Source organism: Stereum hirsutum, assembly GCF_000264905.1.
Source record: "Stereum hirsutum FP-91666 SS1 unplaced genomic scaffold STEHIscaffold_3, whole genome shotgun sequence".
In the NCBI taxonomy this organism is placed as follows: domain Eukaryota; kingdom Fungi; phylum Basidiomycota; class Agaricomycetes; order Russulales; family Stereaceae; genus Stereum; species Stereum hirsutum.
Genome location: NW_006763133.1, coordinates 5,067 through 31,335, shown reverse-complemented (window position 1 = coordinate 31,335; position 26,269 = coordinate 5,067). Strand labels below are relative to the sequence as shown.

At 51.0% G+C, this 26,269-nt stretch overlaps 5 protein-coding genes across 5 annotated transcripts; 3 read left to right on the top strand and 2 right to left on the bottom strand.

The window, feature by feature from the left end:
* Positions 1-6,222: 6,222 nt before the first annotated feature.
* Positions 6,223-8,924, top strand: STEHIDRAFT_91836 (MFS multidrug transporter; the record flags this gene model as incomplete). The annotated part of the gene is made up of 8 exons (XM_007300586.1): positions 6,223-6,664; positions 6,721-6,825; positions 6,930-7,297; positions 7,362-7,513; positions 7,581-7,705; positions 7,828-7,940; positions 8,083-8,212; positions 8,353-8,924. The coding sequence occupies 8 exons, from the start codon at positions 6,223-6,225 to the stop codon at positions 8,688-8,690; spliced, it is 1,773 nt and encodes a 590-aa protein (XP_007300648.1). The 3' UTR covers positions 8,691-8,924.
* Positions 8,925-13,837: 4,913 nt separating this feature from the next.
* Positions 13,838-14,950, top strand: STEHIDRAFT_108183 (uncharacterized protein; the record flags this gene model as incomplete). Its single annotated transcript, XM_007300585.1, has 3 exons — positions 13,838-13,886; positions 14,185-14,465; positions 14,570-14,950. The coding sequence occupies 3 exons, from the start codon at positions 13,838-13,840 to the stop codon at positions 14,948-14,950; spliced, it is 711 nt and encodes a 236-aa protein (XP_007300647.1).
* A 3,778-nt stretch (positions 14,951-18,728) lies between these two features.
* STEHIDRAFT_45241 (SRF-like protein) lies at positions 18,729-20,290 on the top strand (the record flags this gene model as incomplete). The annotated part of the gene is made up of 5 exons (XM_007300308.1): positions 18,729-18,764; positions 18,935-18,967; positions 19,107-19,182; positions 19,459-19,538; positions 20,240-20,290. Coding segments are annotated over 5 exons (276 nt in total), but the record flags the coding sequence as incomplete, so codon positions are not given.
* A 1,512-nt stretch (positions 20,291-21,802) lies between these two features.
* STEHIDRAFT_128473 (uncharacterized protein) lies at positions 21,803-22,494 on the bottom strand (the record flags this gene model as incomplete). The annotated part of the gene is made up of 2 exons (XM_007300584.1): positions 21,803-22,108; positions 22,291-22,494. The coding sequence occupies 2 exons, from the start codon at positions 22,492-22,494 to the stop codon at positions 21,803-21,805; spliced, it is 510 nt and encodes a 169-aa protein (XP_007300646.1).
* A 2,498-nt stretch (positions 22,495-24,992) lies between these two features.
* Positions 24,993-25,686, bottom strand: STEHIDRAFT_108181 (uncharacterized protein; the record flags this gene model as incomplete). Its single annotated transcript, XM_007300583.1, has 4 exons — positions 24,993-25,067; positions 25,262-25,375; positions 25,432-25,454; positions 25,485-25,686. The coding sequence occupies 4 exons, from the start codon at positions 25,684-25,686 to the stop codon at positions 24,993-24,995; spliced, it is 414 nt and encodes a 137-aa protein (XP_007300645.1).
* Positions 25,687-26,269: the final 583 nt, after the last annotated feature.

Here is a 26,269-nt window from a genome sequence, read left to right as displayed (position 1 = left end):
TAGCGCGGATGAGGTTGTTAAGAGCTAACCCTGATAAAGCACTATAGCTGTGCCATCAGGTCCTCGGTTCAAACCCCTCATGTGGTTGTAAACAATTAATCCCTAATGGTTGTAATTTGGACGTTTGGTACATGCCAACGCTCATCCGCGCTAGTACTCGGGGAGATCCCCCGGGGAACATTCTTCAATGGCACAGCAGTCCACAGTTAGTGTTTTATCAGGGTTAGCTCTTAACAACTCACCTAGCGCTAGGTGAGTTGTTAAGAGCTAACCCTGATAGAGTATTGTAAGGGTCGTCGTCAACGTGCGCTCTCAAATTGTATCCATAGATCCTGGGGGCTGTACACCTTTGCAAACAAATATCCGTATGGGGTCACCAGCATAGGAACAATCGACTGGATGTATAATTTCTGACATATATGAACAGCGCCCGTTGAACTATATTTGAGTAGTATTATAGCAAAACACAGTCGGTGTAGAGTATGCTCGCAACCGGGACGAGATGGATGTAGTTCGATTGCAAGCTAGCCCAGTACGCGTCCAGGCATATGCTGATATTCGAGTAAGCGATGAGACGTCCTTGCACTCTAGCGCCGTGTTGCCGATATACGGCTTCGCTAGCGACTCGCATCCACATTGAATGTCCTCGAGCCACTTAGGTCCCTGGCGTCTGGGAAGAGCTCCCATTATGTTCAATGAGGTATAATGCTCGTGGCCAACAGCGAAAAATGAATCAGAAAATAGGCCTGGTCCAAACTCCTTTACTCCGCATAAGCAAATGCAAAGGAACCTACGAAGACCAAGACATTAGTGTTTCAAACAATGCGCAGAAACTCGCAGGTTATATCACGGAGACACATCAAAGGTGGGAGTGCCAACTCCGAAGGACAAGAATAAATGTGGACGAACTCCTTCTGGAATCCTTGATAATTCCCGTACGTCACAAGGGTATGATAATCATATGCGAGCAAGCTGACGAACATAGAAAAATTCAGTATATCATGCAAGAAACAGAAACGAGGGAAACTTAAAGCTCGAAATAAATACGGTAGGTACGGACGGAACGTGGTGGCCAAAATCATCCTTGCGGGCCGGTCTATCGTACCTGAACAAAGAAAGCAGACGCCCGAGACGAGGGCTGAATAACAGAGAAGTAAGGGCCGTCATTAGAGCTGGGCGTGTATTGCGACAAGCTGGGACGATGCTGTGTACGATGAAACATACAAACCCTTTTTATATCCTCTCGACATGCCGTGTAGTGTCAGCAGTAATGTCAGCCGCAGATAATCTGAATCTGTACAGCAACCAAAATAGCGAGAAGAGGAACAGTACCGTTTGCGTTACGATGATACTCCCACTGCTCTCATCTTGGGAGCATTCCTGAGACTAGATTGATTAGACGATACATTTCGAGTAAACGTATTCCAGAAGGCCCAAAGGGCGAAGGGGAATAAGTATAAAAGAACTAACCTACCTGGATTGAAACTCATCAATTCATCCAAGTCTCATGTATATATGAACTCGGACCGATGAATGTCGTGAAGCCCCGAAAGAGGTCCTAGTGGAAAAAGAGGCGCCTATATAACGAATTTCAGCGCTATTCCAGGGTTTAAAATACATCTCAGCACTAATGGGAGGCTCGTCACGTCGATGCGCGTTCCGGAGTCGGATCTGCCCAAGTCATCGAATCCATAATAGTTTCAGCGCCTTTGTAAAACATCATAGTGAGAATGAACGGCCGTTGAGATACAATGAGCTAGAGAACATAAAGCACACGCACAGGTCTGATCTAGAACCTCATACGAGACACGTCTCTACATCGACAGGATAAAGGCGATTCACACATTTTAATAACGTGGGCTCCATGTGAAATCTGGTAAATATATAGATGACGCAGAGGAGGAGAGCCTCAAAGCAAATGTTATGAGAGGGGGAATGGATCAGGGTCTCGAACGCACGTAACGGAATGGCAGGCATGTTGCATATTGTCTTCCAGATAATAGGTGAGAGTATGAGCGATCGCCCAGGGTGAAGAGTTCATACCGTCCAGTAGTACACGCAATTGAGAGAATGCTGGACTGGCCATCTAGACTTGATAACACAAGAGATATTTGACGAGCTGAAAGTGCGACAGTCAGCATATCAATCAAGGTTACTCCGGGAGATTCACCTCCCAATGGCCGAAGAGGCCCCGGTCTAGAGAAGATAGAGAAAATTTTGCCTTAACGTGTGAGGAGAGACGCATATAACATCATCTCACTGACATGAACAGTGCCTTCCAGTCGAAAGTGTCTTCCCACGGCAGTCCTCCGCGTCGGAAACTTTGTGGGGCCCGGAATGACGGTAAGTTTGGAAAGCCCCGATGAAAGGAGCTTGCTGTTCGAAGTATATGTCCATGAAACATAGAAAGAAGAAAGCGATGATAAGGAAAACAACGTACCCTCCAATGACAGAAAAAAAACATGCCGAGATATATTCTCAATCTGGTCCTGATCTCTACGACGTTCTTGTCGTCATTCTACCATCGCATCCAGTCCCAAGTACCCGTATAGACGTTCAACCGTCTACTAGGCGAGGCGCTAGAAACAGAGAGGCTAGATCGCCTATCCCGGTGCGCCGATATGGCCAGCTTCGTCGTACGGGCAGCACCAAGTTGGCGGTACAGAGAATCTCGAGAGTTTGTTTCATACAGGTAGCGGCAAAAAGGGCGAAATGCACCAGTCAAGAGTCAATATCCCTCTCCTGACGAGAAGAGGCCGTGAAGTCTGCGATCATGGACAATGCGTGGTAGGTCGTGGTCGTGGTGCCAAGCCAAGCACTCAATTGGGAATTGTACCGGAAGCCAATAGCTTCGCGGCCCGCGTTTTCCCGCCGCTGCGCGGCAACAAGTGGCGCGCCACATTGGTTTCTAACTTACTTGTGTCCTCTTCTCGACAGGTCTACATCCACGTCTTGTCTGCGGCAGTTGTCTTGTGAGAAGGTTGAAGTATTTTTCCCATAGACATGAACGACCGGGTCTTGGTTGGCCATTTCGGGTGTAACGCGCGATGGGTGCTGAATTCCACAAGAACTCTACACAAGCTACTAGATTCAATGTGGGCTTTTGAAGATACCTAGTGAAAGTTGTATGACGTACATGAGCACTGGCTTCTGGGTATCTTGATCCAAGAAAAAATGAATCAGTACGATCGTCCCTTGGTCTCGTCCCTCCGATGTCCTACCATACAGGAAAATTCCGAGTCGTCCAATCTCACAATCAAACCAAGGATCCGAGTTCCCCGACGGTGAACGGCGTGCAACGTTACTTCTTCGTAAAAAAACACTGCAGGTCTCGATGCGATTGACCTCGATAGTACTATCGAGATACGCGACATGATGCCCATGAGACATCGAGTGAATAAACGGGGTAAAGGCATGTAAGTACGTCGACTAATAATGAGAGTTGAACACCATAACCTAGATCATGCGATATCCGCATACAAAACGCATCGAAAGGTTCGTGTGTATGCATCACGAGAAGATAAACAAAGACTCTAGACGGTCCTCGTCCAACCGGGGATACTAAATCTTAACTTTAAAAATTTGTGTGTTCAGGCTCAGGGTACTATCCTCACGGTTAAGAGAGTGAGAAGAAGAGAAACCCAAGATAAAGGGCAATCGTAATCGCGATGATCGACGATGACATATTGTGGATCTAAGAGGATCAACTTCGAGGAACAAGTCTTGAGGAGGGGAAATTATTTTTTGTGCGGGTCGAGAGTGGACGGGAACGAACGAACTTACATGCTGTGAATCAAGGTCCCCGCTTTGGAAGCTCTAGTGGTCGGGATAAACTGTAGAAACATGGTTCATTCTGAACGATATGCTGATATGCAGTCGCATGAGACGCCTTGCAGGCCCTACGTGCACTCCACGTTAGAAGATAGCGGAGCCGTGAAGTCCATCGCACGCGTATAAGTCGTCTGTGCACAGCGAGGATCAGCAAACGAGAGCATATCAGCCAAGATAGAGATGAATCGCCACGTTCGAATCCTATGTTCGTCATCATTTGAATACACTGAACTCTCTTTCAAAGATGACATCGATTATCATGCCCATAGGCTTGATAGCGCGGGCTCCTGTGGCGGCAAACCATGGATAAAATGTCTCCGAGAAGCGAAGCAGAGTATTAAGCACCTTTCATGCGATTCTCAGAGCCAATAATAGGGATATCGTTCAAGACACAGGCACATTAACAAAGACGGTGAGGTTGCTTGCTCGGTATAACCCGGATGAGCGCGAAAAAGACTTCATTTTCCAACCGCACCCGTTGCGCATAGGAGGATATTGCATATGTGTGTATCCTCGACCGAAGGCTCGACTCGGACGCTGTATAGTCTTCAACCAACCGGAGAAACATATGCTAACGCAAAACCCAGTACCCAAGATATCTCAACCAAACCTAAAGGGCGTGCGAGAGATCGGAAGACGATCTAGGACAATCACAACGATCGACCATGTTGTTGAGTTGTTTAGTTGAAGAGCAAGCGAACGTGGGTCTGACAGATGCGTACTGTATGCATTTCATCTCCGTGGACTGGGCATGAAGAGATTTTTGTTCGGCGCATAAGGGAGTAGTAGCAAGATATCGAGTGATAAACCATGAGTCCGGCATCTAAAGGTTGTTGTTCCGCGTCGATGTAAATAGAACGTCGGAACACAGCAGTCTGTATTTACGACTGCACACGTGAGCAGGGCGGCTGACCATAGCTACACTCCACTGTGGTAGAGGAAAGTGCAGCCGTGAAGTGAATTCCATCGCATCCGCAAAAGCCATGCTTGTGCGGCGAGGAACTGTGAGGAAGTCAAGAAGAGAGCATCGCAGCGCAATGAGAGCCATCCACACAACGGTCGACCCTCGCCTTCCTCTCGTGATTTGAGTCCAGTGAACTCTGTTTGAAAGAATCTATCGATCATCAAGCTTATGCTTTGATAGCGTAGGCTGCTGTGGGAGTATGGCAAGTGGGTAAACCGCCTCCGAGAAGGGAAGCAGTCGAAGACGCACAAAGAGCGACTCTCATGGTCAACGATAGGGACGCCGTGCAAGTTCCGAACACGTTGACGGATACGATGAGCTTGCTGGGTTTGTACGGCAGCCCGTACGACCGCGAAAAAAGGGGTTCAACATAAGACATTCCCAAGTGAGATGCCCCATTTGACCGAGTGCAGCAGATCTCTCTGGGGTCGGTGCTGGAAGGAGCTCGAGACTCGAACGGTACGTAGTCGATTGTGTGTGAACGGATGCGTACCGGATAGCGATACCGACAACATACAAACTATAGCTCGACCTCGAAACCTTGTCGAAAGCCCTATGCTCACAGAACAACCCGTTCCAACCAGCACAGACACAGATGCGGCACCGACGTCATACTAAAAAAAGTGCTGACAATAGGAATCCACATACCGTACGCGACGGTTTGGCTTCTCCAGCTTTGATTCTGGGGTTGATGCGCTCCGCAGACAACCGTCTGGGGCATCGAAGATGGGAACCCGGCCGGGATGTCAGTGGAGGAGCAGTGAACTGACGTCAGGTCGTGGGTGATTCGTGCTATCAGAGTCCGAATCAAAGCGTATCTGGCAGAATCAGTCCATCCGGGCAGAGAAACTGGAAAGAAAGGAAGAGAAGCGAACACTCTGTCCTCCAGCGAGCTCCCAGTTCACCGTACCAGCTCAAAAGACCGTTCAAGTAAAACCAAGAGCGTCCGGGGGTCAGCTGAGCGTCGGGATCGCCTTTGTGGCGCTGCTGGTTGAAGCGGAGAGGAACATGACTTGACCGGCGGCAGAAACGGAGGCAGAGGTGGAGGTCCGAGGAATGCAGCCGGCGGTTGGGCGCGGAGAGATGGAAGAGGCCGAAGACTTGCTTTGATTGGACGGTGGACAGATGACGGTGACGGATTGGGTAAGTAGCCGGGATGCCGGAATGTTGAGTCGTTGATTGATCATTTTGCCGTTCTCCAACGCTCCTCAGCCGTGCGCTCTCTCTCGCTCCTCCAGACGTCAGAGAATTCAGAAACAGTCCGGTCCTCCCGGTTTTCTTACTCAACCAGCGCCGGCGATGGTAGAAATAGCTCGTCCTTCGCGCTCACCGAAGCCTCACTCTTTTTCCCCACCTCTCCACCCCCATCATCCCCACCCCGCATCCTCCACACCCGACAACATCTCTGACGTACTCCTCCGTCAACGATGAACGAGTCATCACAGACAACAACTCTGCAAGAGTCCAAGACTGACCCGAAGTACGAGCCTAGGGCCTCCATCGAACACTCTGAAGATTTCCATCCCACCGAGGCCCCAAACCCTCACGGCCACCTCCGCCCAGACGGCAAGCGTGAGCTCACCGAGGACGACGCCTTCGACATCCTCGGCTACTCTTGGCCGACGTGGCGCAAATGGCAGGTTCTTTCCGTCATCTTCGCCGTCCAGGTCTCTATGAACTTCAACGCATCGGTGTTCCCGAACGCCGTCCCATTGCTCGCCGACCATTTCGGGGTGAGTCTGCAGGCGATGAGAGTCGCCCAGATGATATTCCTCGTGGCGTATGCTTTCGGGAGTGAGCTATGGGCACCGTGGAGCGAGGAGCTGGGGAGGTGGCCGATCCTGCAGTGCAGTTTGTTCTTGGTCAACAGTATGTCTTGTCGCCTTTTGCATTTGAACACCAGCAGTCTGATAGCGTTTTCGCAGTCTGGCAGATTCTTTGTGGTCTTGCACCCAACTACGGCGCCATGGTTGTCGGTCGCTTCCTTGGCGGTCTTTCTAGCGCTGGTGGTAGTGTCACTCTCGGAATGGGTATGTCTTCATTATTTGATCTCGATATATGCGCATATATTGACCTTGCCCTTTGACGTCCACCTCCTCTTCTTTCTCACTACGGTATATGCGCATACATCCAGTCGCTGACATGTGGGACGCCGACGACCAACAATACGCCATTGCCTTCGTCGTTCTCTCCTCCGTCGGTGGCTCCGTCGTCGGCCCCATCGTTGGCGGCTTTCTCCAAGCCAACCTCGACTGGCACTGGAACTTCTGGGTTCAACTTATCTTCGGCGGTGTCGTCCAGGCCATCCACTTTTTCCTCGTTCCAGAGACGTTGCCAAGTGCGATCTTGGACAAGGAGGCGAAGCGCAGGAGAAAGATCGCAAAGAAGGGCCGTGCGGGTAGTGGGAAGGTGAACGAGATGGATAGGGTGCTCTATGGGCCCGGCGAATTGAAGGAGGAGAGGTTCTCAATGAAGGAGATCCTGACGACCTGGGCCAGGCCGGTAAGTCTATCTTTGTCCAGTGCGTGTAATGTTGCGAATATTGACCTGAATATATGCGTTGTAGTTCGAGATGTTCGCCCGCGAGCCTATCGTGCTCTTCCTTTCGCTTCTGTCTGGTTTCTCCGACGGTCTCATCTTCCTCTTCCTCGATGCCTTCTCGCCTGTGTACGAGCAATGGGGCTTCGGCACCGTCGAAGTCGGTCTCTCGTTCATTCCGTACGTCCGCTATTCTTGTCGATCCTCATTCCATTTTCGTGCTGATGCATATATTGTGCTCATATAGGATCCTTCTCGGCTACTTCATCGCATATGTCACATACATCCCGGCGATCATGAAGTTCCGCAAGGAGCAGCGCAGAGACCCCCTGGGTACGCAGCCGGAGGGAAGGCTTTGGTGGCTATTGTGGAGTAAGCATCCGTCTCTGTTCCTCTCTGCCTCCGTTCTTCATCCACTTCCGCTGCTCGATCGTTCCCTCCTGTCCTTCTTCACACACGACCGTTGCTGATCTCGATTTGTGGAACGCATGTAGCTGCACCTCTTGAACCTATCGGCCTGTTCGGTTTCGCGTGGACTTCGCTTGGTCCTGGCCACACACACTGGATCGCACCAATGATCTTCTCTGTCCTCATCGCAATTGCCAACGTTCGTCTTCTTCTCTTGGTTCTCTTTCGTGCTTCCCTTCCACCCGTTTGCTGCATGACTCTTGTGTATTGCCATCCTTCCACCGCCACATTCGTTCCCTCGACCGAGCACAATGCTGACTGGTGTGTGTTTCTTAATCCAGTTCACGATCTATATGTCGACTATCGACTACATGGTGGCGTCGTACGGTGTTTACTCTGCCTCTGCGACGGGAGGCAACGCCTTGGCCAGAGATTTCATCGCCGGCATTTCGGCGATGTACGCTACGCCTCGTACGTCCACTTCCTTTCTGGCCTCTTTTAAGATGAATCTGTCCTCATCATCACCTTTGCCTTTTGTTCACGTACCAACCGACCAACCGACTTGCTCGCCGTCATCATATGATCTCAACGCACACTTGCCACACCCACAGTGTACTCCAATCTCGGCCCCCACTCCCTCGAATGGGCCTCCACCCTCCTCGGTTTCCTCGGCATTCTCGTCGTCATCCCCGTCTTCGTCTTTTACTGGAAAGGCCCCCAGATCCGAGCCGCGTCCAAGTTCGCTCAGACGCTCGCTACTGAGCGTGCTGCGCATCGGTCGGATCGCAAACGGCTGACGGAAGAGAACGTCGGGATGAGGACGGTGGAGAAGCCGGGGCGTGGGAATGTGAGGGAGGGTGTGAGGACGGGCGAGGCGGGCGAGATGAAGGAGAAGGCGGTGGGTGAGGTTGAGAAGATGGAAGAGGATGTGGGCATTAGGAGGCACTAGGTGCTTCGCTTCACCCTTCAAGGGAAATCTCGGTCCTCAAGTCGTTGAGAGCGCTGGCTCGCGACGTTGCAAGATTGTTGTGTCCTTGCTTCGAATCATTGGCCGTGTTGTTTTGCTTCTAATTTTTGCTAGTTCCGGTCTGTTGTACTGCTCGACTGCTGTTCGCATTCAATACCTCACGACCCAGTCACGTCCGTCTCCTTGCTTTCGTGTCTCCATATGTATATATATCACAATCCACGTAAACTGTATACTGTATATATAACTGGGTAGATTCGCTCTTCTATCAATATAACATTATCTTTCCTTGTTCTATGTCTCTATCGCAGGCGGAAGATCGCCCTGGTTGGATTTTTGCGAGTCTTGCGAGAGCTCAGAGAAGGAAAGTGGCGCCACACGCCACAAGTTTCGATGCGACAGCGCCGACTTCTCGGCATTCTCGGATGAGATGACGTGGAGTTGGAGTTGCAGTCCTCGAGGGTTTGTCTCTAACCAGCACCATCTCGTTCATCTCTGGCAGTCAGCTCCTTCTGTCCCACTCCCACCTCGAGAACTTCAGCTGAGGACATGACTCTTAGTCTAGAAACACTTTACTGTGGAATCTTCTTGGTGCAGAATCTGATTGGGTGTCGGTCGATGCGCATGAGGCCTGCATAATCGAGCGGCTGACCTCGCTTTCTTTCGTAGATATGGTCATCTTCTAAAGGTTCTGAACTTTGTTATGTCTCCTCTCAGGGAATCATAGTCAGGTCTTGATCTGCTTCGTCGTTATTCAAACTGGTCTTGATCTGCTTCGTCGTTATTCAAACTGGTCTTGAACCTGATATGTCTATGCCAAACGCTGTCTCCGCTACACACTGCATCAAGGCTGCTTCATTTGGACGTGTACAATGTTTGCTCTGTGTCATTGATGCACTTATAGTGCTATGCTATAGGTACTGGGCAGGCGACGTACGGAGCGTAGTTCTCTTCCCCTGTATGTGCCTTAGCCGTCTACCATGATGAATGTGCTAACTGAAGACTGATGGAGCATGGTAAGTTGTTGAATCTCTTTCTCTTTGTCTCCTCTCCGTAGCTAGATTTAGCCCTGATTTTTTATATCTCTTCTATCTGGCTGATCCGAGACTGATGAGCCATAATTCATTCCACCGGCCATCGCGCTGCCTACGTACGACTGGCTCGGAGGGTCAGTAGATTTCTCTACTCGAGACTCTCCAAAACGAGCTTTCGAGTCGTCGCTCACTTCACTCTCGTGTGCGCCATAGATAGGTCATGGCTCTTTCAGGATCATACTCGCTTTACTTTCGCATCCATTCTGGCTTTCAATCATCTGCTTGCCTTCTGGGATCTCCGCTGCGGTATATCTGCCTTGCACAGTATACTGGACACTTGTCCCGCCCATTCGACTGGAGACATCCCGAGCTCGTGATATCGTTTTATGCTCCTGGCCATAAGAGCTACCGTACAAACTTCCATTGATAGGAGCTCCTTGCTGACTATAGAATGACATTTCTAAGTCGACGTGGTGAAGGGGTCAGCTGGCGGCGACGGTTTTTCTAAGGCAACTGTATTCAGTGTTGACTTGGTCGTTTGACTCAGACAGCAATGAATATCGAAGGCGAACGTCTTCCCAGTGCTCTCATAGACATGCTCCAATATTATCGAAGTCCTTTCTATGAATTGATGAGTTTCTTTTTGATGAACTACACACTTACTCGCATGGGCATAATTCGAGCTCAAGTAGGGGCTGATTCAGGCCCCGACAGTAGCGGTGTTTGGTTCAACATGAGTATGCAAATGCAGCACTAAGAACAGATCTGTAGCGTAGATAAAACTGCGTAAGTGGGTCCGTATCGCTTTATTGACTTGTATTCAGCACGAAAGGACACCAACATACTTACAAATGTTTGAGCTGCATTCGCATAAGTGAGCAAAGAATTAAAACAGGCACATGAATTGAACGGCCTCGAGGAGAGCAAGGGAGCCCAGGTTCTCAATGAAGATTTCCTAACCCTGAGCACTCGCGAATTATCCTGTGCCAAGGGGCAATCCCACATATAGCACCCGTACGCTCAAAATACACACAAGGGACGCAACGAGCACAGGGAAGCTCACCTGTGAACAGGCCAGGCACCACAAGCATAATAACAATCGTAGATCTCTCTTCGTATTGCCAGAAATAAATCGCGCCTGTCGATCTCGAACGTCAACAAAAATAAAACTCGCCAGGACAAATCCCAAAATTCTATCAGGGATAATTATACGAGGACGAAAATAGAGGATACAAGAAGCGAAGTACGAAGCTTGTCGACAATAATGGCTATTTCTTGGCATGCTTGCCCCAGATGGATAAGTATCTGTAGTGGTGTAGATCGTCGGTGAGCACAACCGAACGATGAGGGAGGGAAAGTGAACCAACACATTATGGTCCTGTGCGCCGACGTTAGACAGGAAGACTGCGCAATATGGAATAACGGACGTCCGTTTTCTAGGATTGACCTTGGGATACAGAGGCGAGGAAGTTGAGCTTGTGCTCACAAGGGTTTATCCTAGTGACAGTCAGGTCTCGTCCTTCGAAGCAGATGGGCATACACCTACTTGCGATAGCTTACTGGAACAGCCAGATAACCCTCGACATCAGCAAGTGGTAGCTCCGTGTGAACAGGAACAGCGGAAACCTGTGAGAATACGCTGAATCGCCACATCCGGACTGTGCTCATCCATCCAATCAACGACGGTGTGTACATGAACGATCGTCTGTGGGCAGGTGTGAACAGCCAATCACTAAACGCTTCCTCAATCGCAAAAACCACTGTTTATTGGACAACATCGAGAGAACGGTGATACTGAACAGTGCAGGAAAGCACAACAGATAAACCTAGATCCGAAAAGAGACAGAACCCATCGGATAACATGGAATGGACAAAGATAGAACGCACTAGCGGTATCCCTTTTGGTCACCGAGGACCTACTACGGTATCGCCCATCGCCCTGCGTTCTCGCCGACTGTGAGAAGTAAGTGGAAATGCGGCGTTTGTGCTAGCTAAGTGGAGGTGCCGCGCAAAGAACATGACTTTGCGGCGAGCCCCTTCAGTCGATCACTGTACGAGACTCTGCGTCACGAGTGAATCTTCTGACGGGGAAAACGCTGTCAGTGTGAGAGGAAATAGTCGGGGCTGGGTGAAAACAAGATGCCAAGACCGAACTGTAGGAGTTCTTTACGCTCACATCTTCAGAGCCGCGATCAAGCCGCTCAACATGAATGCATGGAACCCCTACACCGAATGTTGGAGAAGGCAGTCCTGTACACACCATAAGGCTTTAGACCACACGGTGAGATATCGGATCATGAAAAGGCTGTTGGAGAGCTGGCTGCAGGATGTGAGCGAGAACACGGTAGATGTGTTCACACTGGTGCAATACGGCATCTTTCAGTTAAGATAAAAAATTTTTGACACGAGTTAGTCGAGAGAGAATGCATTCTTACGGGGTGAATGTAGAAGCGAGAGCGGATATGTTTCCGCCAGAGTACGATTCGGACGGCCGAACGAAAGGCATTAGATGTAGCAAACAAATGTACCTTATGACGGTTCCTGAAGCGCTCAGAGAGAGAGCTGAAGCACGAAGATACGTTGAGGCAACGTTGAGGATGCGCACGGCAAAGACCCTGTAAACAACCGAAGGAATGTACCCAAGACCATGAAGGGAGAACGTTAGACGGAGAAAGTCTCGGACTCACAGAGTACTCGAGCGTTAAGTGTAGGTGTTCCCCGTCTTCTAATATGTTCTTTCCTCGTTAAATGTGACTTTGGATCTGTACCTGTAGGCACACGGATCCTAGAGTATTGATAGGGTGAAATTTTGATTCGATAGATGCACTGGTGGCGGTCAGATGATCTAATTGAATTCGAAATAGCTGGCAATCGTATCAGTTTCGACCGTCTTACAGTAGAAAGAAAGAGATGTTTCAGTGAGTTATCGAAAAAAAGGTGTCAGTTGCGTTGACTGTCCAGGAAAACGGAATTATCCATCACTGAGCGTACACCTTGAAGAAAGCATGGAGTCACTGTCTTCAAAAGTGGGAAAATCAGACCTCTAGAGTTATGTGCCCTTTATTTCATTACAAACTTCACGGCGTGGAGGAATAAACAACACTCACCTTCTATCCCTGCACTAGGGCTCAGCACGCGCCGTAGAAGGTTCAACTTACTGACTCACAGCCTCGCTGACTTATTCCATCACAATATGAAATAGTTACAATTATAACTTGCCTGACGGTGCTTTTATTGGTGAAATGATTAGTCCAGGATTAGTCTAAGCGAGCGCGATGCGTCGGATGAAGGGGTCCACATGTGGGTACGCGTACCTATCTATGGATAGAGAAGATCTCCGGATGAGTCGGCGATGTCCGGCTCCTCCTGACATTGAACTAGACAAGCCAAGAACCGCTAAATAATGGACGACACGGCATGGAGACTTCATTACGAGTGAAGCGCTTAGACTCACAGAACGTACCTAGTGGCAGTCCTTGTTAACTATCCAAATCAGAGATTGCTGAACTCCCGCGGCCGCGACAGCCTCGAAATTTTGGAGAGCAACCATCCGAGAGTAGAAAAGTAAGGTAGCCCGGTAGAGCTATCAAGAGATAATCGACGAAGCCGACGATGTAGGAGATGGAGAGGGTCAAGCAAGAACAAGCAAGAAAAATACCCTATGGAACCAGGAAGATGATCGAGGCCACGTCATCACCACGTGGTTTAAGTAGTTCGAACAATTGAAAGATTATCTTAGTGGCGCAAAGTGTGGCGTGAGGATCACGCCACTCAGACTTTAACGGCCCCAAACACGCATTAAACTTCTCACTAGATCGGACCGTTAGCGCGATTCTTCGGTTCTATGCGACACATAGTCGGACATTGACTATGCACATCAAATGTACATTGAGAGCGCTGGAGAAACCAAAGCATGCACATGGATCCCTACCATGGTCCGTATAAGTAAGCACTCAAAAGGCCTACGTTGTGCCGTCAGAACCGTGCATTAGATTTTCCAATAGCCGTACTCCGCAGATCGGCAGCTTAGTGCAACCGTGATGATGTTGATACTTAATCGGCGAAAACAAGTCAAATTTCTGGTGGCGTAGAGCGATGAACGCGAGGCTTAATGGCAGGACGTCAATGAAGTCGCCCTATAATGGTAAGACGAGATCTGGATGGTACATTCAGGTTCTATTTTCATACGGGTGTTGAAACGACTGTTCAACAGAGGACGAGAAAACCAAAGACCTCAGAACTTGCCTCACCATGGAGCAATATATTCATCCCTTCCCATGGGCTAACGCGAGCTCTACTCTAAACCACATTCACCGGTGCTGCAGCGCCCCACGAGAGAGAGCCTGAAAGATACGGTGGTTGACGGTGTACAGCATGGATGTAGTTTCGCCGAGGTCGAGCGCTTCTGTCAAAATTCGCCGTGTAACGTTCATCTTCTTCAGACTCCGTGGACCCTTTCATTATTGGCGCCAAAGCCGCGGAGACGTTTCGCCTATTATCGAGAATGGTCAGCGTTGAGGTTCGTCGCGGCTCGATAGCATTCAAGGTAGCAGATTGGTGCACTTCGAACCAAGCACGGATCGCACACGAGACCCTCAAGAAAGAGGGTTCATGTTCGACCAATCTGGTTGAGAGTTCAGGATACTTGAACACCGAAGGATGGGAAGGTGGGGCGTACACTGATGGTCAGGAAGATTTCCAGTCCATCGGCCTACCGCTCATGGTCTGGAGCAACAGGAAGTATCACACAGTTTGATCGGCCCCTACAAAGCGCCGTTGGGAAGCAGCCAACTATCTGCTCTCATAAGCACTCAAGCTGGACCATAGTGCAGTTGCGTCTGCAAGATTGCCATCAGTTACATTATGATCGAGGACAGATATCAAGGGAGTACCACGGCTCGTCTCCTCTACTCACGAAGTCGACATGGACGTCTCGACAAACCTGAATACAAGCAAGGAAAAGGTACCGGACGAAAGCCGCCCAGCAACCCATTAATAGTGCATCATAACGAGGAGGTCAGTGGGGTACCCACAGCCACGCCAGCAGCCAACGAAGGCCGCACAGGAGCGGCCAAACTGCTCGAGGCTCTTCCGAACCGCACGATGAAACGCTGGAGAGGTTGCTTCGCCGAAGTCAATCGACAGCTGCACTCGCAGCGCCTCAGTGTAATTAAAGAAGGCTCTGACCTGGCAACGGTTCAGCTTTGACTCATGAAAACATGCGCACATTCGCCGCTTATACCAAGCCCGAGGGTGAAAGACCGGAAACTACCGTTCCATGAAACAAGAGGTCAAGGATATATTGCTCTTTGGTGGATCTACCTGCCTAAGAACGAGCATGGTGCTCGAATGGACTCGGTCGACGTGTCTGACCTGCGGTGGTAGGTGATGAGGTTTGAATGCCCTGCTAACGCTTTGCAACGTCTGGGGAAAATGATGAAATCAGCGTACTAAATTTGAAATGGGAATTGCATTGACTGCAGAGCGGACGAGTTACCGATGAAGAAGCCTGTAATCGGGGAATAAAAGATCAATGCTGCTTGTGCTGTGATACGGATCCCGGATACGGACCGCTGAGCACTAGGCAGCCCACACGAGTTTTATAATTCCGTCTGAAATGTGGCCAACAATTAGCGCGAAATCATCGGACCCATGCCGATACGCACACGAAGGCGGTATGACCATTCGGACTACCTCATACCCCACTGCGTCATTCTATCAGCTGGACCTGAGACCTGCACACGAAATGGTATACAGGACGGGGTATGGAGGAAACGGAGTAAGAACGCAGCATTGGGGAAAGGATGCCGTAGAACTCCCGACTCGAGGACGCACTCCACGTCGACGTCGAAGTCCCAACGCTATTCCTTTCCGCACGAAGTTCGAACGAGCGAACGCGCCGCATTTCCCCCGAGCCCGAGGAGAGTGACAAAGGTGCAACCTCGGTCAGGGGGGTTCGAATCAAACTCTACTCGACCGTCAGAGGTCAGGAGATGGGCTCGATGACGAAGGTGTGCAGAGGGAGGTATGTGTGTAAAGTATCGGTCGGTGGGAAGAATGGGATGCGAAAGAGGACATAGTGGATGAGGATGATGTCACGGGATGTGATCTGTGTTGAAAGATGAACCCGCAATCACTGTGAAGGTGAGCCGGTGGTGAGGCCCGCTGCGAGGGAGAATGAGCGCAATGGCGGGGCGGAAAGCGCAGTCAGTACAGAGAACGGCGGAGGAGAGGGATGGTGAATAAACCGACTCATTATCGACCTGACGGTATGGATGGACCGTGTTGCCGAAGTATTAGACAGCACGATTGGGGTGGTCGGGGTACGATGGGACGTATGAAACGTTGTCGGAGACCAGACAGAAAAATTGGGACGTAAGACGATTGATTAGTGGGAGAGAAGATAGCGTAACCTGAGGTTAATCATGACGATCCAGCACAAAGTGGAGGAAGGGAAAAACCAGACGGGCAAAATGAAAGAAGCCACTAGTCAAGGTCCTCGGCATGTGCGGGCCAGCAGTTTGACCGACACACAAGGGCAGAGGTGGTTCGATGGAGTTCGGCAGGCCTCAGTGGGCTACATTACAGAGCAGAGCACGGACAGCTAGCGTACACTGGCTCGATGGCACGATGCCTAGAAACGTGGGCACTAGGTTGCAGCTCAAACTGCGCTGATAGGATGAGGAGATGCAGGAGAAGCAGTAGAGAAATGGAGAGCGGGAGCGTGTTGCCCGAGGACGATCAGTAAAACAGACACCGTCCATCCCCTAACGAACGTACTAGCTTCCCATGCAATGAGCTATGGGCATATTCAAGGCGCGCTAGCGGCGTCTGCAGCTTCATGGCTTTGATGTCTACTGTGCTGGAAGCTCCAAGCTGATATGCCTGTCGCCGAGGGTAGCGCGGTGAGGACAGAACACATACCAGGCGAGAGCAGGCTAGCTAGCGCAGCCTCGGTAGCCTCGGGGGCGTAAGGGACGACGACCGATGACGGTCGCAATCAGAATGAACGGAAGACGTGAACGGCCCTAATGGACGATAATTAACGGAGGCGGAAGAACCCTCTGGACGCCACCTCCGAATTCACGCTATCGTATCTCCCAGCGCTCTTTCATAGAACAGGCGTCATGCAGTTCATTTCCAGAGTCAAAATCGAATCCAGTGACATCCTTCGAGTTCGAACTTCTGGTAATACGAGCCGCTTCGAGCTTCAATGAACGGGCGTGTGAAAACCAGAGATTCAGGCGGTCATGTTACAGGGGTCATTCGGGAGCAATAGCGGTGAGCGAAGGCTGGAACCAGACGGCGAATGATTGATGCTTCGACCTTCAATGAACGGCTGTGTGAGAGCTAGAACTACGAGCGAAAGCCGCAGAGATTATTCGAACGAAACGGAAAACGCAACCGCTCAATTGACTCTTCTGCGATCAAAACACGGACTCAGGCGGAAGCACGAAGGTCCAGAGAGCCAATAGAGATCTGCACATAGGCAACAAGGCAAAAGGCTGTGGACGAAAACCGATCGTTGTAGACCAGTAGCGCCGCATCAACAGAATGGAATGGAGACAGTCAGAGATCAGAACATCTGGGGGTTTTACGCCCTGGGATGTTGATCGTGAAGAACAAAGAACAAAGGACGAACGCCGCAGAAAGGAACAAAAGAAGATGAGAGTGCAGGCAGAACCATTAGGCAGAGGATAAAGAGCTGTGCGAGATAGCATCACGGTCACGGTCTCTGCATCAACTCTGTCTAGTTCATTCCTCGAACGAAGAATCAGCTCACGATCCTGATCGAATGCCAAGCCCAAGTAGCCTCACAGGGCAGAGAAAAGTCTACGAAAGATAGATAGAGGACAGATGACGCTGCGCAGAACAAGAGGTACAGGCGGAAGAGCAGAACGTAAAGCCCGAGGAGAACAAGCGTGCGAGGGAGGGAAGGTAAGGCGGAGGGAGATCGGACCTTACGTTCGCGCTGAGAGTATCGGAGCATCAAAGTTTCCAGTTCGTTCCTTCGTACGCGAGGTCGTGCCGAGCGATGCCGCGGGTTCTTCCTCTGCATACTTCTGCGAAGAGCGTTCTTGGGCGGGAGTAATCCTGAACGTGTGGGAGGGTGTGGGAGAAGGAACGATCCTGAGAACGGGCGGCAAGGCCTGCCGGAGAAGGTGCATGGAAACGATCTGTCGGTTCTTGGGTCGTAGGGCCTGTGCTGGAAGGTCTGCGGCTTTCTTGATGGAGGAATGTGGGCGAATGTGGACACGCGTAAGAAAGGTCTAGCGCGGAAGAGGGGTGTGCGTCAGATGAGAGATTTGAGAGAAGCGAATGGGAGGAACAGGTGACGGACGATGCGGGGTATTGGCTAGAATGGTATGGATGTGAGAAACGGAGCGGGAGGGAGCATGCCCTCGGTGCGGCATGAAGAGGTGGCGGTGGGAGTTGTGGGAATTCGAAGTAGGTTCGCACCATCCGGAGAAAGATAGTGGCTGGAGGGATTGCAACGAGGCCCTGTAGTGGCGCGCATGAGATAGAGCATGGCACGAAGAGGATAAGTCGAAAAAGGAAAGAGAAAGAGGGTGGGAGAAGCCAATCAGAAGCTGAGGAGGGTAAAGTGTGGCGATGGAGGGAAAGTTGTGGATGAGCAAGCTGGCAAGAAGAGAAGAGAGGGAGGGAGGGAGGGAGGGAGAGCGTCGCGGCATGGACGGGAGCTACGTTGAGGAAGGAAGAAGAACGGAGAAACGGGTGCAGAGCGGGAAGAGGCGAACGAGCGAGCAGACTTTGCTCTGGAAGCTCGACTCGAACCGGAAGCGTCAGCGAGGAAGAAAAGGCTGGGAGGGCACCGTTCGTTTGGCGTTGTTTGATGGCCCAGAGGCGCCCCTTGTAAGACCGTATATTCCCTCAACCCCAGCTTCAACTCGAGCACCCACCTGCACCTGCAATCGCCCCCTCGCACACCTGGAAAAGCACAGCACGAATAACAAGTCAGCGAAAGATGGGACGAAGGAAGATTGAGATCCAGCCTATAACCGTATGCATTCTTCCCTCCTCGCCTCGCCTTACCCCATTCCATCTCTCCTATGCTATTTTTTTCGCCGTCGATATACTTACCCACCCATTTGCATTTACGCCTACCGTCATGCCGTCGCCGTCGTTATTTTCGTCGACGCTTTACTTGCATGCGGTACATCGTGGTCGCAGAACGAGCGCAACCGCTCCGTCACTTTCCTAAAGGTATGTTCGCCAAGCCATTTTAGTCGTAAAAATAGCACCATGTAGCTCACCGTCGTCCGTGTCATCGCACTCACTCTCTAACCGCCATTTCGACTATCGACTCGATGCCAATGTTGCCGTCGACGGCGATGACGAACAGCGCAAGACGGGACTATTCAAAAAAGCATATGAGCTAGGCGTGTTGTGTTCAGTCGATGTCGCCGTCATCATCTTCGGTGAGTTCGCCAATGTCGCCATTCTATTTTTAGCTCACACTCGCAATTCCGTGCCTCTTCAACAACCTTGCACCCGTACTGTCCTTCATCGACAACTTCGTACTCATCATGGTCAACGTCGACGAACAACGACGCTTTCGACAATTCTCACGACCGACGCCTTGACTACGGCTTCGTGTACCAATCTTTCGCTCTCGCGCGCTCATTCTCGCCATCACAACTGTCAAATCTAACATCCATGACCTCCCCGCTCCCTACGCGTCAAATAACGAACAGAACGAAGGCAAGGACATGCGGATAAACTCTATCAATACTGCTCGACGGATATACAGGGCATGGTGGACAGGCATCGACGCGTACGTCCGTTTGTTATTTCGGTATCCGTTTCTTGTTACTTCTTTACTCTTTTGTCGCACGAACACCATCTTCCTCCTTTACTCTCGTCACTCTTCTCTCCGATAGCCGCGCTCGTCTACGTGTCTAATCCTATATATCCATCCTTCGTCCTCTTCATTATTCCCCTTGTGTTCAGTTATACCGTTTATATTCTCTACATCTGTTGCTTCGCCAATCTGTTTCCCCCCTTGCCTCCTGATTCTTGCCCCGTTCTTTGTTTCCATCTTATGCCAACCTCTTCCTATATCCAGCTTAAATATATTTCCTCTCTGTCTCCACGCCCTCCACCAATTTTATGTATCAATATTTACCCCCATCGCTCATACTGTCATCCCGTCAACCACATTTCTTTCACTTCAGCCATTCTGCGCTCTGGTATCATCCCTCCTCTTTCCACCTTCATTGATCTCTCGCACGCGCATTCCAGCCTTCCTACGCTCTCTATTTCGTTCTTTCCGTCCACTCTTCCACCTTACCGTATAGTGCATGTCTCCTTGCCGTATTTGAGCGTCCCCGCTCGTTCCTTCACGATATCCAATTATTTATCGTCCCCGCTCTTATTCCTGATTTCTCTCCTGAATACTATACCACTTCTACCCTTTTTTATCCGTAATTATACTCTTATTCGGGGGTCACACTAACCCACGTCCTCTCCCAACAGTTCGACGGCGAACGCGACACTCGCACCCCACACGACTTCTCAGGCAACGCACCCCCTGGTGCCGGCGCCGCCGGTGCTGGCGCTGGCGCAGGTGACGATGGCGGGGACGACGACGATGACCAGGACGTGACGGACGACCCTACTTCCCGTGTCGGAGGAGGTGGGTTGGCTGGCGGAGGCGGCATGGGAGGAGGGAGAGGAGGGAAGATGGTGCCTGTGAAGAGCGAGGGGCTTCCGATTGATGTGAGTCTTGCGTCTTTGGTTCGCTTTTTCGCTCGTTCTCTTTTTCTTTCCTATGCTTGGCCCTTCGTATGTGCAGTGTTTGAGTCAGTGTGGCTCAGCGGCGGATCTACCGGATATGCCTGCGGTTCGAACGTGACGTCGCCGTTCGATTCGCTGGTCATGAACCTCGGGCATCCTGTCCAGTTACTCCCAGTCTACCCGCAGACCAGTCGTCGGAGTTTTGCGAGCGGCGTCATTGTTAAAGAACGATGGCGTGCGGATCGTCCTTTTCGGAATGAAGGTGTCTTCTTTTCTCAAGCCCAAGGCTGTATTCTGCGAGGCAGGGAGAAGTACCCTGTCCATTTGTTCTGGGCAGTGTGATCCTCCGAAATTATCCGGAGCACGCTAGTTGTGGATGGGCACTGAGGCGTATTACGTCTGTGGTTTGCCAGGCTTTCCGTTTTTCAAGACTTGTGACTGTGTTCGCGAGATTCACACTAGCCCGATCCGTTCACTCAAGCGTGACTAACGATTACGCGCAATGTATGGTGTGGAGCAGACATGCGTGTCTGAGCGAGAAGATCTGCTATGTACACGGAAGAGATTCGTCGTCGTCTTGTTTCATGGCACCTCGAGCTCTTGTGGCGGCGAGCTCCTGTCGTAGAGTCCAGCAGATGTCGTATGCGATGTCTCTTTCGGCGGTTTCTGGATGGCTTTTCATCTCTGTTTACGCTTAGTGCTTAGGTTTAGCTCTCTGCAGAAGTGAACTTTGACGCTGATATTCGTGTGGATGTCACAGATGGACTATGCCTCTTTCACCTCCCAGTCGCACCAATCGCACCACCCGCACGCCCTCTCATCCGGGTTATCCATCCCTTCCCTCGGATCGGTAGGTAGCTACCCTTCGTTCTCGGGCATATCTGGCATAACGACTTCGCCAACGATGCCCATTTCTTCCGATCGTCACACGCATACCCATGCTCATACATCACACCACCTCTCCCCACATCAGTCGCACTCAACCTACCCGTCGCACGGTTCGCACCAACCGTCATATGGACATCCGTCATCTCGACCTCATTCCGCTTCGTTTGGCGGTGGAGGCGGTGGTGGATACGGGAACCCCAATCCGAACAAGAGACCGAGGCTTTCGAACGCGAGCCTCACTAGTCTCGATACGCACCACTCCCATGGACATCACTCGCCGACATCGCCGCCTCTGTCTAGTACTGCTGGGTTCGGCGGAGGGGGTGGATCCTCGTATAGATATGACGATTCGTCTTCGCATGGCGCTGGCGGATATAGTGGCTCGGGCGCTGGAGGGGGAAGCTACGCGCAGATTCAGCCACCGTCTCTCCGACCTGCGGGCTTCCCCCCTTCGGGTTCGCCGGGCTCAACACCCCAGCCTGGGTATGGTGCTCCGGGGCGGTCGCATTCGTTCTCTGGTATAGGTGGTGGTGGTGGAGGTGGAGGTGGAGCTGTACGAGGGCCTATGAGTCCTGGGACGGATGATTTATTCACCGGTGTGTTTGGGTCGGGCGGTGGGCCCGGTGGCGACGGACCGAGATCGTCTGGGGCCGGAAGCGGTATGGCAGGTGGAGCAGCCGGAGGTACTGGAGGAGGAAACGGAGGAGGGGTGAGTACAATCTCGTTGTTCTTGGTCCATCTCACATCACTGTCGGTCCCTTCACTCCTTCGGAATCACTGTCCACCACCCCAATCTCTCAATCGACATCTCACTCCACCTCTCAGTCTATGTCTATGCTAGGAGGATTCGGGGACCTTGATCTCCGGTCCTTCCTCAATGATCTCGATCCAAATGAGCTGACGTACTCGTTCGACTGGCCGCAGTTCAATCCTTCTTCGTCGCAAGCACATACTTCACACTCTTCGTCGCACTCCTCTCTTACATCTGGTACGGGAGGCGGCGGTGCCAGTGCTAGTGGCGCTGGCGGCGGGACCGGTGGACCAAGTGGAACAGACAACCATAATTGGCTGGATTTTCTATCGGGCGCGGCGCCTGAGCTTGGCATGGGTGCCGCTTCTTCGTCTGGCCCTGGTGGCGGTGGGCTAGGTCTTGGCGTGAAACGAGAGCGGGGAGAAGGAGAGGGCGAGGGGGACGGGGAAGTTGTAGGATGACATGGCGTAGGATTAGGGATGGAAACTAGGTCAACCTAATTGCTCAATGAAAGTAGCGGAGGTGAGTAATGAACGTGCTGTCTGCAGCTTCTTTATCGAGGATTTATGTACATTAATCTCGAAATTGACTTGACGCCCTGCTGCTTAGCAGATGCGCGATGTTTGGTACGTGTTCATCAGCTTGCGGTCTGTCTTAATATTGACGGTGCGCTATGTATAGTGAGCTGGAATAAAACGGATTCATGACCGATCGCTGTCCCTAGCCTAATCTGACTCCATTCGACCCCATACCCAACTTGACGGCGAAAACATTCGTTTGCTCGGTCAAAGGCTGTACATAAAAATGGACACAAAACCCCTATCTTATCCGTTCGGACACCTATAGATCTCGCCCCCCTTTAGTGACTGACTTTCGTATGACCTGCCTTGTCCTGTCATACCCTATTTCCTGTCCCTGCCATTCTTCTTGTGTCATCGCCTCCATAGGACATCGTCCTCCACGTCAATCTCTTCGCAGCGATACTCGTTCGTTCTCTTCGCGGTAATTCAGAAACGCTTCTAGTGGCTCGACTCCTTACGTACTGCTCACGACGACCTTAATGAATTCACTCTTTTCTACTTACTCGCTCTCGTTTTTTCGCTTTGACTCTGCCGGTCTTCTTCTTACTCTTCGCGTTACCCCTGTTTTTTATCCTATGTAAGATCTGAATACCAGGATACTTACTGTCTTCCTCAACAGGCAAATGCATGTTCCCCAGTCCCGATGCTCTTCGGCGAGAATCAACGCATGATCAATGGCAATCTACTTCAGGTACCGTGTCGCCCGTGGCTCCATTGCCCATGCCCATCGTAGGAGGTACTATGTCTCCAGTGTTGGTGTATGAAGCTTGGTCACCTACGTTCGTTTCCTTTGCTCTCCTCCAATATACGTGGGTTGATGCCTAATATCTCATGTGCAGGCCTCAAGTTCTAATGGGCTACATCTTCGACCTCGTCATCGTCTCACTCTGGTCCCCGCCCTACGACATTGCGTCGGCTTCCGTCGGGCTCCGGCTCGGTCTTTTCTTCACGTCCCCTCCCACATTGGCTGCTTCCATGTCTGTCTCTTGCAAGTCTCTTGAACCAGTTTACACAGGGAATGCTGTTCATGACTGGACCGTGCTTCGTCCCGTTATGGCTCGCCCTCTAGCTTCATTTTCTGAAAGATGTGCTGACTGCCGTCCGCCGTTCTGAGAGCTTTACCCTCGAAAAGCCCGGAGAACATGATTCTTTATACCCCTTTCTCCTCCGTGCTGACTATGGTATTTGTGTGTCTGACTTTCGAGCTCTGCATGAGCGTGCAAACGCCGTTGACTGGCCTACTTTTTGCGGCAACGACGAGTCTCCTGTTTGATGCAGGCACAGTAGGCCCTCCTATGTTTGTATCATAGATCTGGTTCTGTGCACTAGGATATGACAGGCTATCCCGTCTTATTCCTTCACGACAAGTTCATTTTTAGTGTCTCCCACCGACGGCAAATCGCTGCTCCGAATGAGTCGGGGCCAACCGGGGTCGAGAAACAGAGACTAGACAAAGCTCGGAACCGTGTTGACGGAAAAGATGAAGATGGTTGGATGACTTCATCGCCGCCATAACGCGTACCCCGCCGCTTCGTACTTTCTTCCGCTACATTGAAACCACGTCTCGTCTCGTCTTCTCTGCCAGATACTTACTTTCAACCACCCCCAATGCAATCGACGCGAAATAAATGCATTTATCCCGCCTCCGCATGCATTATATGTATACGTCGGCAAAGGCGTTCAGATCGCCGTCGTGACAGGCCTCATCCCGTCGTTGGTACACACCCTTTACCCTCTGTTCCTCTCTCCCCTCTCCCCTCCACGTCTTTTCATGCTACTTATATCTTATTCAATTAGGCTGACCCTCTCTTCAAAGTCTGGACTCGCTGTCCCACTCCTTTTCCCTTCCGCATCCGCCGCATCCATTCTCAGCAAATCAAAACCTCCTCGCTCGTCAATGAGTCAGATTGTATAGCACGGTGAAGACTGTAGCACCGCTGCTTGCCATGGCGAGTGCGGCGTCATCGTTTTATGTCACGTATGCTCACTGGTGTGCCTCTTTTTTGGTGTCCGAGGACCTCGCCTGGGCCTTTTCGTTTTTTCTCTCTCTTCCTCTCGCCATCCTCTAATTGTTGAGATTTTCCTTCACGGAGGTGCTGACGATTTATTTCTGGGCGAAATAGGTACGAACACAGGCAACTGGATGGCTCCTGGGTAAACTGCATCAGCTCTGGTGTCCTCACGCTCTTCATTATTCCCTTTGCACTCATTTTACTGGCCCCTACGAATCATCGTCCTTTGTGTAGCTGCTAGTGATCCTGAAACATCGTATTCAAATACTACCTCGGCGATAGACTGTCTCAGGTGTCTGCTCTGCTATCTTCCCGATCACCGAAAACGGTACGGCCTGAAAGGAACCGCATGGTGTTGACAAGAGCTAGTCAACGGCGCGAGTTTATCGCCTTGGTCAGTTGGCGGCGTTGAAGATGGCGACATAGGGTATATTTTTGGACAACTTGAGTGATGGCAATAGTCCGAACAGGGTACAAAGAGAATTGTCGCTGCATTCAAGTACACAGAGCAAGGCATCTCGCATCTCACCTGCATAATCACTTTCCGGATGAAAGCAAAAATCGTGTGCAGAACCGAGCTGAGTACCCTCGCTTGAAGGGCTCTCTGGTCTTCCTTTCCTCGCTTTTCGCCTGGTAATCCTTCCTGCGATCAATTACTACGGGTACATATTTAAATTTCGCGCTCTCAAGGGAACTGACAGTAAATATTCTCGGAAACAAGTCTATAAATACGAATGATCAAATGGTGCTACCCGTGCGAGCCTTCCACTCCTTGGTTTTTTCAATCGATTCCGTTCTACGCTTCGCCTGCTCTTCTTTCTCCAGCCTCTCTTCCGTGGGTCCAGCCCCCTGGACACAGTATTTTTGAAATAAAAGGAGGAAATCCAATGCGTTCCCCAAGGCATTGCCGCTGCCCTTCCCCTTGAGGAGCAGCGGATCCGTGCTCTCGTGCATAGTCCGACGACCTTTGCTCTTATTGGGCTCCATTCCTTCGTCCTTCTCCGTCTCTGCACCACTATCATCCCCACTTCTGCCGCTGCCCTTATCACTGCCATCACCTCCACTGCCATCCTCATCCTCGTCCTCATCCCGACCCTGGTAATAGTAGCGAGAGAATACCTGCTTTGCAATGCGTCTGTTGGATTTTCGTGGGAAAGTGATGAGTGGCACGAAAAGAGGACGAGTGAGAGCGAGAGAGAGAGGGAAAGGTTGCAATCACGCTGAGTGGTGAGACTGGCTCGTGTTAGGGCAACTCGATGCCCTCAACGAGTCCTACATTCACTGTATTTATAGTACTGTACAAAAGTAACTAGAATATTCTACAATGTACTGAAAGTGGCGGAGCCGGGTGGCGCGGCTGACTCAGCCTGACCGTGGAAACCTCGCGAAAAGTCTCGCAACGTCGAGCTGCACAAGCTGATTTCCAACACTCCCCCTCAGCGAGACGTGCGGAAAGACTCTTGTCAACTCCTACATGCAGCGAAATACCGACTATGGACCAAACCTAACGGCACTCCCCCTGGACGTGCGCGTGTTC